This window comes from Pholcus phalangioides, unplaced genomic scaffold (genome assembly GCF_987345545.1).
Source record: "Pholcus phalangioides strain wild (caught in Gottingen) unplaced genomic scaffold, Ppha-v1.0 ptg000001l_1, whole genome shotgun sequence".
NCBI classification, from domain to species: domain Eukaryota; kingdom Metazoa; phylum Arthropoda; class Arachnida; order Araneae; family Pholcidae; genus Pholcus; species Pholcus phalangioides.
The window spans coordinates 29,431,225-29,449,916 of NW_028301594.1; the positions used below are offsets into that span (position 1 = coordinate 29,431,225).

Genomic DNA, 18,692 nt, shown 5'->3' on the forward strand with positions numbered 1-18,692 from the left:
CTTTTGTGTTTATTGTTGAAAACAATATTTGTTGTCTTTTAAGTTTAGGCCATAAATCTCTTTAAACTTACTAATACATATGTGGTATCCGATGTTTTGTTCCATGATGTTGCGGGTTGCATCAGACAGAGTTTAAGGTTGATAAGAATGTGTGCAAAAATGTGTAGGGAAAAATACACACAAAAAAGCATGAAAAGATACACTCATGCTAATGAAAAAATATATGTTTCAGAGTGAAAAAAAATGTGAAAAAAGTGAGGAAACCTGAAAAGGAGGACAAAAGGACGAATTTTCTAAAACGTAGGAGGAGGCTTGAATTAACGCTGAACAGTAGAACGGGTGGTAACCCTACGTTGGTGGGATTTTCGTTAGTATAGTGGCTTCATTCTGTTGTGGGAATTGGGAAAAGTGACGTGACGAAGAGCGCGCGAGTAGGCGTCCTCTTTTCTTAGTTTTCGAATTTTAATAACCCTCGTTGATTAGGTTTTTTTCCCCCATAAGTTCAGGAATTGCAGTGGTGACCTCTAATCAAACAGAAACACAATTTTCATATAATTTCTAATAACCATCGTTCATGCACGTGGATTAGTGCTGCCATCTATATTTTAAATAAGAAGATTTGTAAGCAACATGCATCCCGTGTTTGATTTTCGAAATTCGGAAACGATATTCGGATCCGAGAGTATTTAGGACAAAAAATAATTGAATAAATAATCATTTTCGATGAGATGACGCTTTCTTAAATGAAAACAAAACTTAATATATTTTTTGCTATTTGTTTTTCCCCACTCAGCCTTGGTCCAGCCATTGCAAAGGCAGCATCCAGCAAAACGGTCGAGCGGAATCCATTGAGTTTACGATTTTTTTTTTGTCAGGGAAGAGGAGGGGAAGTTTACGTTTTTATGAACAATGTTGAGTTGCATCGTGAGCGGTTGCAAGTCGACGTCGGTCGCGAATCCCAACGTCCACTTCTTCAACATCCCGAAGGAGTCGTTCGCGAGGCGCGAGTGGCTGGACATCTTGTCGCTGCGGACCCGGCAGGTGAACGAGTCGACCAGAGTCTGCGAGCTGCATTTCAAGGAGAAAGATTTCACTTCTACGGCGACGGGTCGCAAAGTGCTGAAGCACCATTCCGTGCCGATACTCAACGTCTCGGGCAAGGCCGCCCTCAGCAGCGACGACGAATTCATGCAATGCAATTCCGATAGCGATCCCGAGATCCTCGAGGTCAAGAAGATAAGCAAGCAGATGGCCGTGGACGCAGCCGCTGCGGCTGCTGGAAACGCCACCGTCAAAAAGGAGCGGATATCGCCCCCGGCTACACCGCCCCCGAAAATCAAGCAGGAACCCCAGGACGAGGAGATGGCACCCGTGGTAAGATTTCCTAGAAAATTAGTTACAGAGGAACCTCTCGATAACGGACACAGTGGGGGACCAAAACTTTTGTCCGCTGACAGGAAGTGTCCGTTAGCATATAGCGATTTCGCTTTTTTACAGTAAAAACCCCTCTTAACAGACACCCCACCCCCTCAGATGTGGTCACCCATCGTTTACGGCTAAATAATCTTCCTTTACAAAATAAAAGTATGCATTTCAAACCCCTTATTAACATTTACTCTTTTTACGGATGAATTTTTTTGTCCCACTGGTGTCCGCAAAAGAGAGGTTTTACTGTACTAATGAACACAATACATTTAGGCCCTGTTTTACAGACTATTAAAGCGACTGTTCACCGGAGCTGTTCGTTATAGAGATCTCACTGTATCATTTGAATTTGAAGCAGTTGCACAAGGTTTCATATACAGTAGACTCGATAATCTGGCCTGTCCAGTAATTCAGCGTTCTTGGGCAGGTTTTCTTCAAGTGTGGAAGAGGAAAACATGCCAGTACATGCGTATGCACAGATGCTTATATTATTACAAGGACTTCCCCCCAGTCTAATATGCGCCAGATTAATGAGAGTCTACTGTATGTCGTTTGGGGGCTCATATTTTTATAGTTTTCAAGGAAGTAGCAGCTATAGTTTATCCCTTTTGGGTGATGTGTTGGCAATTTTTTTCTTTGGTGAGGAAAATGTCCAAAAGCATGACGAGAAGTTGCCAAGATAGTGAAACGGAGGCATGCTTTCAGACATCTTTCTTAGACTAAATAAGGAATCAAGATTAATAATATAAGGAACAGTTATAGTGTAATCAGTTTTGGCAATTTTTTTTTCCTTTGGCAAGGAAAATGCCAGAAAGCATGACATGAAGTCACAAGAGTGAAGCGGAGTCATATTTTCGGATGTCTTTCTTGCCAAAGGGAAAAAAATCATCAGAGGGATAATACTATGGCTCTTAAAACCGGGGAAAAAAATTATGATAAAAAACAACCAGGGACGAAAAGTCGGAGGTGAAATTTTAGTAAACTGAAAAAAAAAAATGTACTGGGAGAACGGTATTTATGACACAAAACGTATTATAAACAAAAAATAAGCTTTGAAATGATAACAGGCTGGCGGGGGGGGGGGGGGGGGGAGTCACATCGCCTTCAGAGGTTAACCAACAGTAAAAAGAAAGGAAAATTGTGTGTGCAACCTAAAAGCCTAATAATAGCTGATGGGAAAAAATGTACAACCATCACCGACCAGGAAGAAATGTGCTAATAGGTTGGGAGGGAAATTGACAAAAATTGCTGCTGAAGGAGAAAAGGGATTATACTATAGCTATTGGAGAAAAAAATCCATTTTTGGTGATGTGATGGATTTTTTCTGATATAAATGTAATTATTATTTTTTTTAACATTAAATTTACCGCAGAACTGCTTGTGGAAAAAGTTCTGGTCGGGAGAAGGCCCTAGTCTATAGACCAAGGCCCCCCCGTTCAAACTAAAATTTTTCATCCCTAACGCAGAGTATGCCGAAATCTGTGATGTACATTGCAGAACAATCAAAGAATTTCAAGAAAAAAACAGAAAATACCATTATGGGAATTTTTACTACAGGACATTTCCAGTCAGCTGTTGCAGAACAGTTCAAAACATTCGGCTTTGGGGCTATTCACATTCATTGGAAAAAAGAAGACAAAATTACATGGAACTCGTTCTCTTAGGAAAACAGTTTTAATAGGGAATCTCAAAGTTCCGGAACCTCAGACTATCCAAAATTTTAAATGATCAACAGTCTAGTGTATTTCTGGGGTTGCTGAAACCGTGCTATGAAATAATGTGGGTGCTCGACACTCTCGTCTCCAACACCACAGATAAATACTAATTGGCAATTCAATTGAAGGGTTTGGCCAAATAACACTCCATGTGGCATTTTAGCAAAATCTGGTTTTTTTTGAGTGAATAATGTTTCATATAGCTTCCGTTACATGTTCCTTAAGTAAGTTGCTGCAGAAATCAACAAATGACGTTGATATGTCACTTTACATAGCTGCAACCATGAGTTCTACAACTGGAACAACAGTCTACTTTTCTATTACGTTCATTCAGTGATGGTAACTCAGGGGAAAATTTCCCATATTCGCGGGGGAAATTGATCCACATGAGAAATTTCTGAGCATTTGCTGGAAATTTTGAGAGTCCATTCAAATGCACTTTACCAGTGTTAACTTACAGGTTAATCGCAGCACATTTTTCGGAAATGTGGGAAAATTTCGTTCAAAAGGGAAAATTTGGGGAAAATTTTTGTCGACAAGGTTACCATCACTGCTCGTTGTCTTTTTAGTTACCTTCCCACATCGACCTCATTATGGTTCTTTGTTTATGACTTAGTTCATCCGCTTGTTGTTCTCTCCCTATTTGAGTACAAATAATGGAAAGTACTGTGAATTTGCGTGTGTTGAACTTTCGACCACCGATATTGATTCGCTTAAATAAATCAAAACACAAGACTCGAGAGATAGACTTTAGGAACGGGAAAGATGTTTATCGCCAGTCACTGCGTGATGCTGGTCACGAGTTTCGGAAGAAAAAATTCCTTGTTCCAGCTAAAACACTGCCAACGTCCGTAAGTATTATGCTATCTATTTTTATATGAAAGGAGTACATAAAAAAATTGTAATCATTTCAATATTGTACTTTTCGTGTCGAAACCAGGGCCGCAACTAGGATTTTCTGTGGGGGGGAGATTTTGTGGGCAAACTTCGATTATTTCTCAACAGTATTTTTGTTCCTTTCTGAAATTTGCCACCCGGGACAGTTGCCTTCTCTGCCTTTTCTCTAGTTCTGGCCCTGGTGAAAACAATATTATTTGAAGTTTAATATGCGTCATATTTTTTTCTTTTCAGGTTAAGGTTTGTGGAAATGCGTGCTACAAGTTTTCTTGTTCGGAGCTTAAGCCAGATGAAAAGAAGGAGCTTTTCAAGAAGTACTACGCTCTCACTTATGATGAACAGTCTGCTTTTTTGACTAATTGCATTAGGTTCCACGAACCAGTGAGAAGAAGAGCAGGTATCGATGATGATGACATTGCGCGGAAAAAATTTTCATTCAAATATTTTATCAACAAAAAAGAGGTTTGCAAAACCACTCTCATACATACGTTCAAAGTTACCCACAGACGGATCCAAACGCTGCAAACCAAACTAAAAAATGGCGATTTAGTTCCCAAGGACCAAAGAGGGAAACACCACAACAGACCTCATGCTAAGTTGCCGTCGACGATCAGAAATTTAAAAGCACAGCAGTTCCCAGAACAAGAGTTACATTATAACAGAAATAAGACCCAAAAAGAATTCTCAAGTCCTGATCTCAATGTCACTGAAATGCATCATCATTTCGAATCGGAGCATCCTGATGTAGCAGTAAGTAAAACGCTTTACGATTCCATTTTTAAAACAACAAACTTGAGTTTTGGTACCTCAAGACCAGATGATATGTGAGGTGTGCGATCAACTATATGTGCGATTGTGTATGCAGCTATGATGCAAGAGGAAAGGAATGAAATCACCAGGAAATGATTTACACGAAGCCAAAGTTTCTTTAGGGTAAATTGAAATGAAGAACGATGTTACAAAATCTCACGTAAATTCTTCTACTGTGGTGTTATGTCTTACAGCAAGTTCTATTTCACATTACTCATACTTGCCAACTACTATGGAATGTCAGTAGCCCCAAAGCAGAATGTTTTGCATTGTTCTGCAATGAACGCTCGGCTGACTGGAAATGTGCTGCAGTAAAAATCCCCACAATAGTGTTTTCAATATTTTTCTCAAAATTCTTCCAGATTTTTCGTCGCAGATTTCAGCATATTCTGCTTTGGGCATCTCTAGTTTCTACCATAAAATATGTAATTACAGTGAATCGAGGAAAAACAAAAGTCTTTTTTAAGTATTTGTTTTTGATTGAAGATTTCTCTGAACTCTATTATCCTATCAAGTACAAAATTATATCATGCAAAGAATGAATATCGAGCTGAATTCAAAATTAAGTGAAGCAACCTTGCTGTTGATAGTCATCGTAAATGTTTGTTTTGTTTGGCTGTCTGCACATTCATAAGTTGGATCCCCAGGTGGGCCCTTATACTGAAAATGTTTTAATTGCTAAATTGAAAAAGAAAAAGACGAATGAGCAGAAGTTCAATGATTTTTTCATAATATTTTTCATGGATGAGATTCTACAAAGGAAGTGGAAGAGAGATGTTGATGACGATGAAGTAGTGATATCATCTTGTTCCGAAAGATAGAACTTTCGTTGATTTTGTAAGACATATAGCAAACATAAATAAAAGGCAAATTTAAATGTTTATCAGGGCTGGGTAAATGCCCAATATGGTCAAGGTGAAGAACATAAGAAAATTGATTTGAATTTTTAAAATAGTCATGAGGGGGAAAAAATTGTGGGAGGGATTGGTGAGGCTTGGTGCAAAGGTTGGCATGTATGCCTACTCTTAACTCACTGAGACGTTTCCTATCAGAGGCAGATTTTGCTATCCATAATAACATTGCCACAATGCACTTGTGGTGTGAATAACAGTGCCGTCTTAATGCATGGGCCCACCCAGGCACCTCAGGGGAAGAGGGGGTAATACAAAAATGAGATCCTGTTGAAATTTTCTAGAATTTACAAGGTAGGGCCTCAGGAAAACCAATTGGTTGAGGGCCCATGATGCTCTTAAGATGGCCCTGGTGAATAATCACTGAAAGAGATTCTACAAAGATAGTGTCTTGTAATGAAATACGTCAATACACAATTTTCAAACCACTTCAAGTAGTAGAAGAACGTAAATTAATCATCTGGTTGGATAGATGCACTGGGCAAAACAATAAGTGGCATGCTCTGTTGCTTCGTAAAATGTGGATAGTGGATATTTTACAGAAATTAATCAAAATTATGGATCATAGTTTTTGCTGAGATAGAGGGAATGAATGAATGCCAGAACTCTGCTGCCAGATTTTTCCCGTTTGCCAAGATCTCTTCCAGCCCAGAGTCTGGAACATGCGTGTACCTAACAGTCGGAGTGCATATATAGTGTTTTGTCTGAGATTTCTCAGTACTGCTGTCTGTATTTCAGAAGGGGAGTATGATGATTGAATTTTGTAGGCTTGTTGCTCTCTGTGGCGAGACATAATGGGGAGATTGGCTCACCTCAAAGTTGGGAACCACCGAGAACAGAAGGAGAGACAAAACAATTTCTAAAGTTTTCATCTTGTCAGAGTGGAAATATATCATTGGACAAGCCAAACTTGACAACTCTTTCCATGGCCCCACGTCCTGGAGTAGGACCCCTAGCAGGGTTTAAGCTAGATAAAAAATTCCTTTAGCAAAAAAGCAAAAATGGAGAGAGAAGCTTTATCAAAATACTACAATGCTAATGATTGATGGTTGGATGTTTACTAGTTTCGTACCTCCTGCACGCATTTTTGCGAAAGTGGCTACTACTTTCATATTCTAAGATTTCCTTTCGCATTTTGGGAAAAATGTGAGACCGTAGCTTAAACCCTGGCCCCTAGGCTGGAATCTTTTGCGGGCCTCCCGACCAGACTTTCACAGGCCCCTTTATGATGGATTTATAGTGTGGAAAAACAAAAAAGTAACGAAAATCGTTCCGGGCCCCAGGGCTGGAGCCTTGCCAGCCCACCCCTTGTGGGGGCCATGACTCTTTCTGTGTCATTGGAATGCAGCAAAATAATTTAAAAACTATTTTTTTGATAAAACAAAACTTTTTCATTGAAAACCACCTACCTAAAAAGATATTCTAAAAACTTTCTGGTTACAAAATACTTATGGATGAAGTACGGCCATGATGACCCATAGACAATTTATGCACGATCTTCACACAACGTATTGAAATCTTGAGAGAAATTCAAGGTGTACAATACTGATTGAAAACCAGATATTCAGCCTGAAGATCTACCTTCCGGAAAACATAAATTTATTCCAATCATGAAAAGTAAAAAGGCAGACTTGTGTTGAAGATGATCCCATACCTTTACAGACAATGTGCAGATTTTTACAAGTCATTGCTGGCAAAATCTCAATTCTTTTTCCACTTGAGATTCAAGAAATTTTATTGCACATTTATGTATTTTCTCTGATAATTTTTCTCTACTTGCATGTAAATATTTTTCAAGAAGAAACTATGAACTTACGTTTATGTATATATGTTACCAACCTTATGAAACTGCTGCATTGTAAACCATCGTATTCATTTCTTCTTGTTTTAATAAACCTATTGACAATCCATCACAGAAAAAAAATTGGGTGATCAGTTTTTTCCCCTCTTAATGAAATGCAAATCGAAATTACGTTGTATGATATCTATCTACATAAGTCTTATGACTGAGTTAATTTTATAGGAAAAGAAAAGGTATATAATATGCCGCTCCCCGAAAGGAATTCATTCAAAGCTGAAAAAAAGTTGGACAGTAAATTTTTTTTTCCGTTTTTTGTTTTTAATTTTTTTTAATTTAAAATTGTTTTTCTTGTAACTTTGGAGGTGAGGGAAAGGCCTCGTAGAAGACAAATTTCTCTGGAAACAAAAGAACAGATCGTGAAATTTATCCAAGAGGGACAATGCTACATTTTTAAACTTCTAAGTGTTCCAAAATCAACAATATGTGATGTTTGAAAGCGGTTTCAAGTGTGTGGTGAGGTAAATATAAAGTCTGGTTCTGGTCACTCAAGAAAAACTTGTTCCAGAATCGATTGCTTGATAAAACAACATTCGGAAAAGAATCAGACGAAGAGCACAAAGGAGATAAACCAAGTATTCCAACCCAATTAATGGAGTTTCTATCAATGTCTCTGCAATCAAGTGATTTCTTTATGAAGCTCGTTTTTTTGGTCAAAGACCCACAAAGAATCCTTTGATTTAAAATAGAAAGGTCTAACTTGATTTTGCTTGGAAGCACCATAGTTGGACTCCTAAACGATGGGAAAAGGCTGTTTGGAGTGATGAGTTCAAGTTCCGAATGTTTAAATCGAGTGAACAACGATATATTAGGCAACCAGTAAACCAGCAATTCAACAGGAGATATCAGTTTCCTCCAGTTAAACATAGTGGTGGTAACATCATGGTGTGAGGCTTCTTTGGATCATCTAGTGCTGGTACTTTTGGTGTAAATAACAGGCATCATGGACCAAAAACAATATTTTGACATTCTGAAGGCCCACATGTTTCCCTACAGCAGAACTCAAATGCTTCGAGGATGGATTTCTCACTAAGACAATAATTCAAAGCACACAGCCAAGCCTGTGAAGTTGTGGTTTACCGCCAAAAAAATTTGAATTATAAAATGCCCATCGGTCTTACCTGATCTAAATCTAATAGAGAACCACTAGTAGGTGCTTAAACTATGAAATTTTCTAATTTTGGTGAAAAATTTCAATTTGAACAGAATAGAAAAAAATACCTATCAGAAATTTGACAGTTTGGCGGACTCAATGCCTGCAGATGCAGTACAGTAATTAAAGCCTTGAGGTACCCTACCAAATACTGAAAAATATTTTATTTATTATGTTTATTTTTGGTGGTTTGATAATTTTTGTGAATCATAAGCTTGAGTATTTTTGTTATAAACGAGTAATATGATTCGATTATGGGTCCATTTTCAGATGTGTATTTTATTAGTAGGTAAGAATCAAATCTATATGCTTTATATACCGATTGTATCCATGCATTATAAAATATTTTAGCCAAAATAAGGTCGTCAGACGTTATGAATGCAACTGTAGATATAATTAAGAATAATATTTCCTGAAACCAATGACATAAGTAATGCCACTGCCATAGGAGTTGAGTTTGACGGAATAACTGTATGTTATAACATGAGATGGCAGCAACAGTGAAACATGTAAAACTTTGACAATATAATACTTTCACCCTTTGAAGGGCAGATAATTTGCTAAAACTCATAGAAAACAATGTTAACAGGTGAACTCACTATGGCAACACTGCACTGGAAAGAGTTAAGGCAGCGTTTCTTGACCCCTGGGCCCTGACATCAGTCAAACTGGGTAATGAGTGGTTCAGTTTTATTTTTCTCCATCAGTCATGGTAGTGACTCCCATGTTTGAACACTTTTTTCGTTGTTCACTGACCTGGTTTCTTGCTTTCTAGGTCATTCCCATACTTATGCACTATCTAGGTCCCTCTTTTGGTCTCCTATGCGTGCACACACTCTAAGGTTACTCTTGGTTGCCCACTGATCTAATTTCTCACTCTTGATTGTTCACATGCTTTCACACTTTCTTGGTCGCTCTTTTGGTCATTTACTGATGGCCCCTCACTCTCTAGGTGACTTTTGGTTACTCCTACATTTAAACACCCCTCAAAGGAGTCACACCTTTGGTCGCTAACCAATCTAGTTCTTCACTATCCAAGTCACTTTTTTTGATTACTCGCATGCTGGTGGTTTTGGTTGCTTGCAAGTTTTTTATTGCTCACATGCTTGCTCACACTTAAGATCACTCACTGACAATTGTTCACACTCTAGCAGGAAGATTTATAGTTTTACTACCTGTGACCTATGCAAATTTTGTGCCTCCCCCCCCCCCCCCCAACTTATTTTCTTGACCACTCCACTTGTTTCTCAGATTTGCAGCCCTCCGAAGTTGTTACTCCTGGCTATAGCCTGCTCTAAGGCCTCACCCCTGTAAATGCACTTCTTGGCATATCAGGCAATCGATTCATTCCTCTTCAACACATAGACAGAGATAAAGCGAGCATGCTCCTCCCAGCATCAAAGGTGATAGTGATAGGAATCGAGACACCCAGGCTCTACCACACTCAGTGATGTAAGCACATTGTCCCAGGAGGCTTGGGTGCCTCCAGGGAACATAACCATTTATTAAGACATGAACAAGATATATATGGGTGATTCTCACAAAATTGGCCTAAATTGTGTCCTCCAGAAGTTTACATTATATATATATATATTTGACATTTTTGAAAGATTTTTTTTTTGTCACTTTCTATTTATATTTAAGTTTCTGTAAAGTCGCCACTCTGTTTTTAATTTGTTCATCAATAGATTTTTAAAATTTGTTCAAACAAATTTTCATTTGTTAACGAAATGTCCTCCTGGCTGTTCTCAGCCCATTTTTCAAATTTTGAAATGATAACTTTCTATCTTAAAACAAAAATATATTATTTTTTCAATAATATATATTTTTAGAGCCATTATACTTTCATATTTCATTTTTTTCATAATTTTAAATATTTCTTATCAATAGTTTATGGCCAAAGGAAAATTTTCCCCCACCTTTTTTTTGCCATTCATAACATTTGGAAAACATTGGTTTCAATCCTGCAACACCAGTTGCTACCAGGGTTGGGTTTTTGATGTCAAAAACTGTCGAAAACCGTCAAAAACCTAAATGAATGCCTTTTGATAATGTTTTGAACATAATAGGTGTACAACATGATGAAAAACTTACTTTTTGGCATATTACAATGTTTTATTTTTAAACATTAATTTATTACAATAATTAAAACAAAATATTAATTATAATTTGCACTTTTGAATTTTTCAACATATCTAGTCTAGAACATATAAAATATAATTTTATGGTTTATTTATCTAAGCTACTCATTACCTGTGTTCAATTTGTTAAGTGGATTAGAGCTGCTTATTCAAAATATGTATGATAGGGCATCAGGGTTAGGTTTTTGACCCCAGAAACTAACTCGGTATTAAAACTATCAAAATCTTACTGTCAATGATGTCAAATAGTTTTTGTTAACTTGATAGATATGTTAAATAACAAAATACTTACTTTTATTTAGATTAAAGGGTTTTATATTCAGAATTATAATTACTGAGGAAAAATATATATTTTGATATTTTAAATTTTCTGATCTGCCCAAAATTTTATTCCATATAAAATTTCTGACGCAGCATCTGTTAATGCACTAACTAAACTCATTTATTTTCGCCTGAAAATTTCTTAGATCAGTGTGTATAAATTCACACAGCTTTAAAGAGTATTTTCAACCAAAGCAGAGCTGACAAGACTTGATACCCAAAGCATTTGTTTTGCACGTTTGAATACAGCTTCAATTGGAAAACCATTGCACTATAAATACTAGTAAATGTACCATATCATAGTTCAAAAGTAAGAATAAACCAAGTTTGACATATACACGCTAGCATTGCCAAATTAAATGACATTTTAGTCCTACAATTTAGTATTTTGATCGCTAGATATATTTCAATGCTATGCGCAATAAGAGTATCATTTTAAGTATCAGTGGTTATCTAGATAATTTAATAATAACAGAAATCAACATTACATACATGATGTAATAAACTTTTTTAAACACTTATGTGTTGTAAAAAGAGTACAGCAGATAGTTTATATCAATGCATATATATAAGCAGTTGAAGAAATTTTGGAAGGTCAAGAATCATCTTGAATCAAAGAATGTCAAATCGTTCCACAGTTTTCCATTCAATGTTCATGTTATGCTTTATTCAAATTTTATAAGAAAAAAAAAACATATATTGTCCGAAATAATTCTGTCGGGAGTAGAAAATTATTTTAGAATCTTATTAAATATTTATTCTTTGTATAACATAGTCACTTTAAACATTACATGCAATTAACGTGTGCATTTTCAATGGGAATTTTTATATCGAAAAGCAATATTTGAGGTTTTGGACAGTTTTTGACGGAGGGTTTTGACGTGACAGTTTAAACTGCGGTTTAAACCGTCAAAAACTGCCATGTGTCAAAAACCTGCCAACCCTGGTTGCTACCTATCAAATTTTGTATTAAGAATGTAGCCATTGCTTGAACCTCCTTTCAAATCAATTACAATTAAAAATTAATTCACACAAATTAGGCTTATTCAGGAAAAATGAGGCAAGTGTCTTTTTATTAAATGTCCTTTTTTGGCAACCTTTTTTGCGAAAAATATACGAGTGAAAATTATTTTTGCTTCACATGTTTCAGTTCAGAGACATCTATTGTTTCAGAAAATCATGTTTTCAACGTGTTTAATTTTTGATCAGTATTGAAAAACATCTCTCCTGGCATTAGGTAACTAGAAAAAAGGTTCGACCATAACTTAAAAAGTAAAAAAAAATCCAAATTTCTTGGTTGCAACATCAAGCTGCAGTAATGTTTCATCTAAAGACTTTGCTTTGAGAATGCAACTCGTGCTCTAGCAAAAACCAACACAAAATTAGAAATTGGTTGTCCCCACGAAATTGATGGAAAAAAGAGCAAGAAACACAGATAAAAAAAGAAAAAATGCAATTTACAAAGAGTATCATTGTTGTCCAAGTTGAAAATGATCTATCATAATAGATGGAACATGTTGCTCTTATCAAGCATTAATATCAAATTAAGTCCTGAAAGAGGCTAAACACCTCATCAGATTTGCTTAGGTATCTCTTAACACGGTTAAATTTAATTTTTTTTCACCATGAATTTTTATCGAACTTCATTGCTGACTATATTTCATTTATTAGCTGGTAATGAAGTGCCCAAGAATTTTTTTTGATAACTTTTCATTGTTTTTGTCTGATTTCATGAGAATGACCCATATACATGGGCAAGTGCCATTATGCACATTGCCAGTAAACAAGTATGAAAATCTATGATTGAAAAATGATGATAGAGGTAAATAAATCACATAATCAAGAAAAGTTCTTGATTATGATAATCTATAAAATTTGATCAGCTTCTTTTCAGGGATTTCCATTCACTACTTTTATGATGTATCTGGCTTTACTTGTAGCCTCCCATTGGTAACTGAATCAGTCTACAGCTAGGTTTATCCAGTTTCTGTACTGCATTTTTTGAATCAGTCCAAAAGACATTCGCTAGACTCAACAATTGCTACCTGTAATCAGCTTCGCTGCAAGCATCATATTTGTCCTAGACTACTTTGGCTCCTCCTCTTCTCTAAACAGATGTATGGGGTCATTGATGATTATCGTCATCATCGCCCTCCAGACTTTCAAGTCTATGTTTAAACACACATAAAATATGTTGCAAAGTAATGATGTCTCTGTGTATTCATGTCTTTTTTTTTTTTTTGGTAGCATTGTGAAATAAATTACCTAGTTTTTCAATATAGTCAAACGTCAATACTAAATAAGATTTTCATCTCAAAATATTTTGACCCCTCTTTGACTGTTTCCATAATGTTTAAGATATTAGAATTTTTCATGCATTTCTTGGCAGATAGTTTGTAATATTATATGAAAAATAGCAAACTATATTACACTAATATCTCCTATTTTTTTGTGCAGCTACAAGAAACTGGAAGGCGGCCTTCCAGAAGAGCCGCTCAATTAGCTGTAAAGAAAATCCACAACACAGTCCGATCGTTAAGCTTTACCCCAGAGAAAGCGATGGAGATGATAGAGAGTAGCAGTGCAGGAACAAGTTCATCAAAATCCTCTCCCGCCAGAGCTACTCCTCCAAGGAGTACCGTTCCGAGGGAACCGTCTCAAAGCAGAGCTAAGCGAAGGAGATCGGGAAAACAAAGTTCCCCACCAAAACCGAAATTTCGAGATCAGAAAGTCTGGCATTCTGTTCGTGCACCTCTTTCAAATATAGGGCTCTTGATGGAGTGTCATGAAGAGCTTTTGAGTCCTCCCCAGGCAGAAGCTCTGATGAAAGCACAAACTGAGTACAATAACGTCATGAGAATGTTGAGAACTCTCAAGGCGAATAATTTCAGGATCATTTTGGAAACTGCTGATAAGCCAGAAACACCAGCTCCTCAAGTCATTACATCACCAACTGTGATCAAGGCACAGAAGCCACCCGGTAGTTTCACGGTGAAGCAAGCAAATTTGGTTCAAACTTCCAGCAGTGGAGTTACTGTTGTGCCGGTGCATTTGGTTACTGTACAACAAACAGTGAGTAAATCATGAGATTTGGGCCCGTAGGCCTTATTCAGTGATTTATTTATTTGATTACTTATGCATTGCTTCCTATTTTTTAGCCTTCTTAAAACCTGATCAGAAACCAGATTTTTTTTGATTTTTCATAGCTTTATAGCAAAATCCCTAAAAATCTTCAAATTGTGCTCTACTTGAATGAAAAATCCCTAAAAATCTTCAAATTGTGCTCTACTTGAATGAAAAATCCCTAAAAATCTTCAAATTGTGCTCTACTTGAATGAAAAATCCCTGAAGTATTCTTCAGTTCTTGCAATTCCAGGCTGACCATGTTTTCTGAGGTGACCCGGTAAGCGGAGTGACGTGTTAACCGGGTGACGCACTAACGAGGTTTAACTGTATGATACCATAAGTGAGCATAGCTGCCAATTATTTCTAAAATTGCTGAAAAATCGCCAATGGTGGGAAATAGAGCACCGCTGCAATTCACAGTCAATTAAAATGGGTTCTATTTTAAAAATGTTTAATGTGATGAATATGTGAGATGCAACGCTCATATTTATAGTCATAATTTTCATTTATAAGTATGCATCATTGCAAATATAGAAAAAGCTGAACATTTATATAAAAGAAAAAATCAGGGAGGTGAAAAATACAAGAACGTCCCCAGAAAAAGGATCATATGGTTACTCCATGCTATCCCAAAAAGTCTCCAGTTTTTCTCTTTTATTTGTATGTAATGTTTTTTTCTGCACAAAATATTTCATCACGTTATAAACTACAGATTTGAAAATGTCAGTCTTTTTTTCACAAATGTTTAATATGACTTCCTTTTGCTACATGCATGCATGATATCAAAACGGCATGAAAAAAATCTTGCAGAACATTTTCTAATAGGAGTTGGATGTGAACATTGTCTCCCTTCATACGGGGTTTCCTGTGCCCTGGAAAGTCGGTGGAAAAGTATAAAAAATGGTCAGGGTAAATGTAAGATACTTGTCATAAAAGTCAGGTACCAATAGTAACAATCACTAGAGAGTTGTGTGGACAAAACTGCAAAGGGCTGGGTTGTTTGGCTTTTTCTGGCATGTGTATAGAGGAACTTGCCAAGTTTTATTGACTCAAAGGCTTCTTTTTTCTGGTGAAATTAAGATGGTGGTTGATAAAAATCATTGATGGAACTGATATTTTCTCATCTGCTACTCAATATCATACCCATATGAATATGAAGCAGGTTGTGCTAGATCAACAAACACAATTTCAATAGAAGAAACATTGTGAGAGAGTTAACCAAGATTTCCTCTTGGGTCTTCGGTATATCTGCGAACAGCCGGAGAACCTAACCCCTTTCTCTAATTGATCTAGCTAACTCTCTTGTGATTGGTCAGCATCCTGATACACAACCTTGACTTTTCTTCCCCATAAATGAGAGTGCAGTTCTAATCTCCATCTCTGGACAGACTTCCAAGAAGATGAAAACATATCTGCCACCACTGAAGATGTTCCCTGCTAATGTCGATGAAACAGCTTAAAATTTTGAAATTCCACTGGACCACAATTCTGTAACTTGGAACTACACTGGTTTTCAAAAGTTAAGCATGTGATGGCTTATATGACATCACTTCAATTTTGTCCTTTGAATTGGACGTGTTTTGGAACACACACGGTACTTGAGTGTATAGTTTTTTCAAAAACTAAACACTGAAAATATTGCCTTATCAGGTGATACTGCATCCATAGATGTAACAGTTGTGGAGGTTGCTCGTTAAATTTCGCTTAGCTACTATAGCAATATATTGATCATTAGAGGTAGGGGGGTGGTAACCCTTGGTCTACTACAGCAGTAGCTCAAGAAAAAATATCCATGCTGGATATATTTTTGGTGCCCCACCCATGTTATTTTGGGCGACAAATCTTTTTCCCCCATGCCTTTGCTAGAGCACCCCCCACCGATCGACTGGGCTGTTTGACTTGTTTCCATAATCGGTATATTGCTGTAGTAGCCAAGTGGAATCAATGAACAACATCCACAACTGTTACATCCATACTGGTTGCAGCATCACTCAGTAACACGATATCTGGAGTCATAGGCATACACAGAATTTTCTCAAGGGGGAGGTTTTTATTTCATTTTTTCTTCTCGGGGATGGGGGTTGTTAAGTTTTTCCTGTACAAAATGACACTATAATCTCGGTTTGAGGGGGGTTAGAACCCCAAAATCCCCCCTTTGCGTATGCCAATGTCTGGAGCCAAAGGCTACACATAAAGGAACTATGCCAAAATACCTTGTATTCCATTAACTATCCTATCTGGAGGCAGATGGGCATGATTAAAGTGGTGTGTGTGTGCTTATGTTATATAAGCTGTCGTGTACTTAACTTTTGGAAGAAGTGTATCTCCTCATTACTAGCAAGCCATGCCAATCATTCGCAAAATTCTTATTCAGTTAACAGTAATTACATATAAAAAAAATACGAACTTATTAAGGAAGACAAATCTTTCCTGATACTGAGGTGCAATGGAAATGGCGATAAAATTACCAGAAAAATATTGCTACTGCAGGGAGTTCCACACTGGGGCAAGTGCACCAACCTCTCTAAGTGGGTATGAAAAGGCAAAATGTTGAATGCTGCTGTTCGTAATTGGCAATAAATGATAGGTAGGTCTCGGTCTAATTAGCCCTCTTGTGCAGAAAATGACAGTGGTGCAACAAAAATGATCAAATAATAATCAAGAGAAGGCAGCGAATCAAGCTGATAAGACACTTGTCTACTGCTGTACTAAAAGATGTTTAAAGTACCACAAATTAGACAGGGCTGGACAAATCTCAAAACCTGAAGGAAAAGGTCCAAAATAATGCTGCTTTTGACTTTTTCAGGTCATAGTGACCCTCTTCCATGGTGGCAGATAAGCTACTATAAATTCCAAACATTTTGTGCTGTCTCAGTCTGCGATTTAATAATACACAAAGAAAACTTTCTGTGCCAACACTAATTTTTTACTCGCCATGGCAACTTGGGGTTTGTCCAGCCTTGAAATCAGATTCTCAGTTCTTGTTGGGATCTTTTCTCCTGACATATAGGTATAACAGATATTGTGTCAAGATGGCTACACAGCGCATTGCTACAGTTGGAATCCCCTTCCCCACAATGCTGAGCAGTTAGCTCACCAACGTTTGATAAGAGAATGAAATAAAAAATATTAAAAACTAGTTCACAGAATGGACCCTGAATTGTGGGTACTGGTCTAAATCTCTCTCATTTGAGGAAAACGACTATGGTTGGACTCAAATGATCTAAAATTAAGATCATGTAGAGAGGAAATTTGTAGGCCTATGCCCCAAAGCAGAATGTGCCGAAATCTGCGACGTACGTTGCAGAACAATTACCACTACTGCAGAACAATTTGGAAGAATTTTAAGAAAAAGTGCAAAAAACACTGTTACATGTATGGGGATTTTTACCGCAGAACATTTCCAGTCAGCTGAGGGCTCGTCGCAGAACATTTCCAGTCAGCTGAGGGCTCGTCGCAGAACACTACTAAACATTCTGCTTTTGGCGGGGGGGGGGGGGGGGGGCTATGCTCAATAACAGTACACTATGAAATAGTATTGCTAAATCCATTACATCGCATGATTATGTATTTATTCTCAGAAAATGTTTTCCCACCTTTTTGCTATTTTACAGAAACATTGAAATCAAAGAGGATGGAGCAAGATTTCACCTTCCCGGAAGCTAATGTGTATAGTCATTCTGCATTAAATGTCTGTAAATGTGTGCATATATCGTGTTTCAAAATGTTTGTTGCTGTACCCTCCCCCCCCCCTAAAATTTGATTATTGTGCAATTCGTTATCATTGTCTTTACAGGTGTATCAATAAAAGACGGAATAACATTGCAATTTATGCTCGTTCTCATTTATAAAGAAAATCTGAATTTTTTTATTGTAAACTTTTTAATTGCTTTGATGGAATTAACATTTTCTCTGCAGCATCATTACTGCGGACAGAGGAATTTGCGGGGGTGGGGGCACAGAATACGTTTTTAAATATCTTTGTAAGAAAATAACTTCATATGGCATCTTAATGAATTTTAGGTTAGTAAATGAAATTTCTCTGGAAAAAATCCTTTGTGCTCCCTTCCGTGAACCCGGTGCAGCACCTCTAAAGGTTGATCCTGCATAGACCCGTGACCGCAGAGAATTGCTATTGTAGAAAAAGATTTTTTTGGATATTATGCCAACATGTGAACTGGAAAAGAAATGCTTAGTGTCTCCACCAGCAATTGAATCTCTGTTCTCTTGCCAATCTGGACAAGTGTGCTAACCTATATACCAAGGCCTGACAAATTCCAGGTGCCAAGTCGGAGGGAAAATTAGCATTGGCACCAAAATTTTCTTCCGTGTGAT

At 37.1% G+C, this 18,692-nt stretch overlaps 1 protein-coding gene across 1 annotated transcript; it reads left to right on the plus strand.

The window, feature by feature from the left end:
* The first annotated feature begins 821 nt into the window (after positions 1 to 821).
* On the plus strand, positions 822 to 18,393 carry LOC149090310 (uncharacterized). Its single transcript, XM_089233970.1, has 4 exons — positions 822 to 1,374; positions 4,272 to 4,787; positions 13,689 to 14,303; positions 17,972 to 18,393. The coding sequence occupies exons 1-4, from the start codon at positions 910 to 912 to the stop codon at positions 17,978 to 17,980; spliced, it is 1,605 nt and encodes a 534-aa protein (XP_089090096.1). The 5' UTR covers positions 822 to 909; the 3' UTR covers positions 17,981 to 18,393.
* Positions 18,394 to 18,692: the final 299 nt, after the last annotated feature.

What these genes read in the sequence shown, in the direction of transcription:
- LOC149090310 (XM_089233970.1), top strand. Translation starts at nt 910, where the DNA reads ATGTTGAGTTGCATCGTGAGCGGTTGCAAGTCGACGTCGGTCGCGAAT. An exon ending in ACGAGGAGATGGCACCCGTG is followed by an intron (nt 1,375 to 4,271) that starts GTAAGATTTCCT and finishes TTTTCTTTTCAG; the next exon opens with GTTAAGGTTTGTGGAAATGC. An exon ending in CGGAGCATCCTGATGTAGCA is followed by an intron (nt 4,788 to 13,688) that starts GTAAGTAAAACG and finishes TTTTTTGTGCAG; the next exon opens with CTACAAGAAACTGGAAGGCG.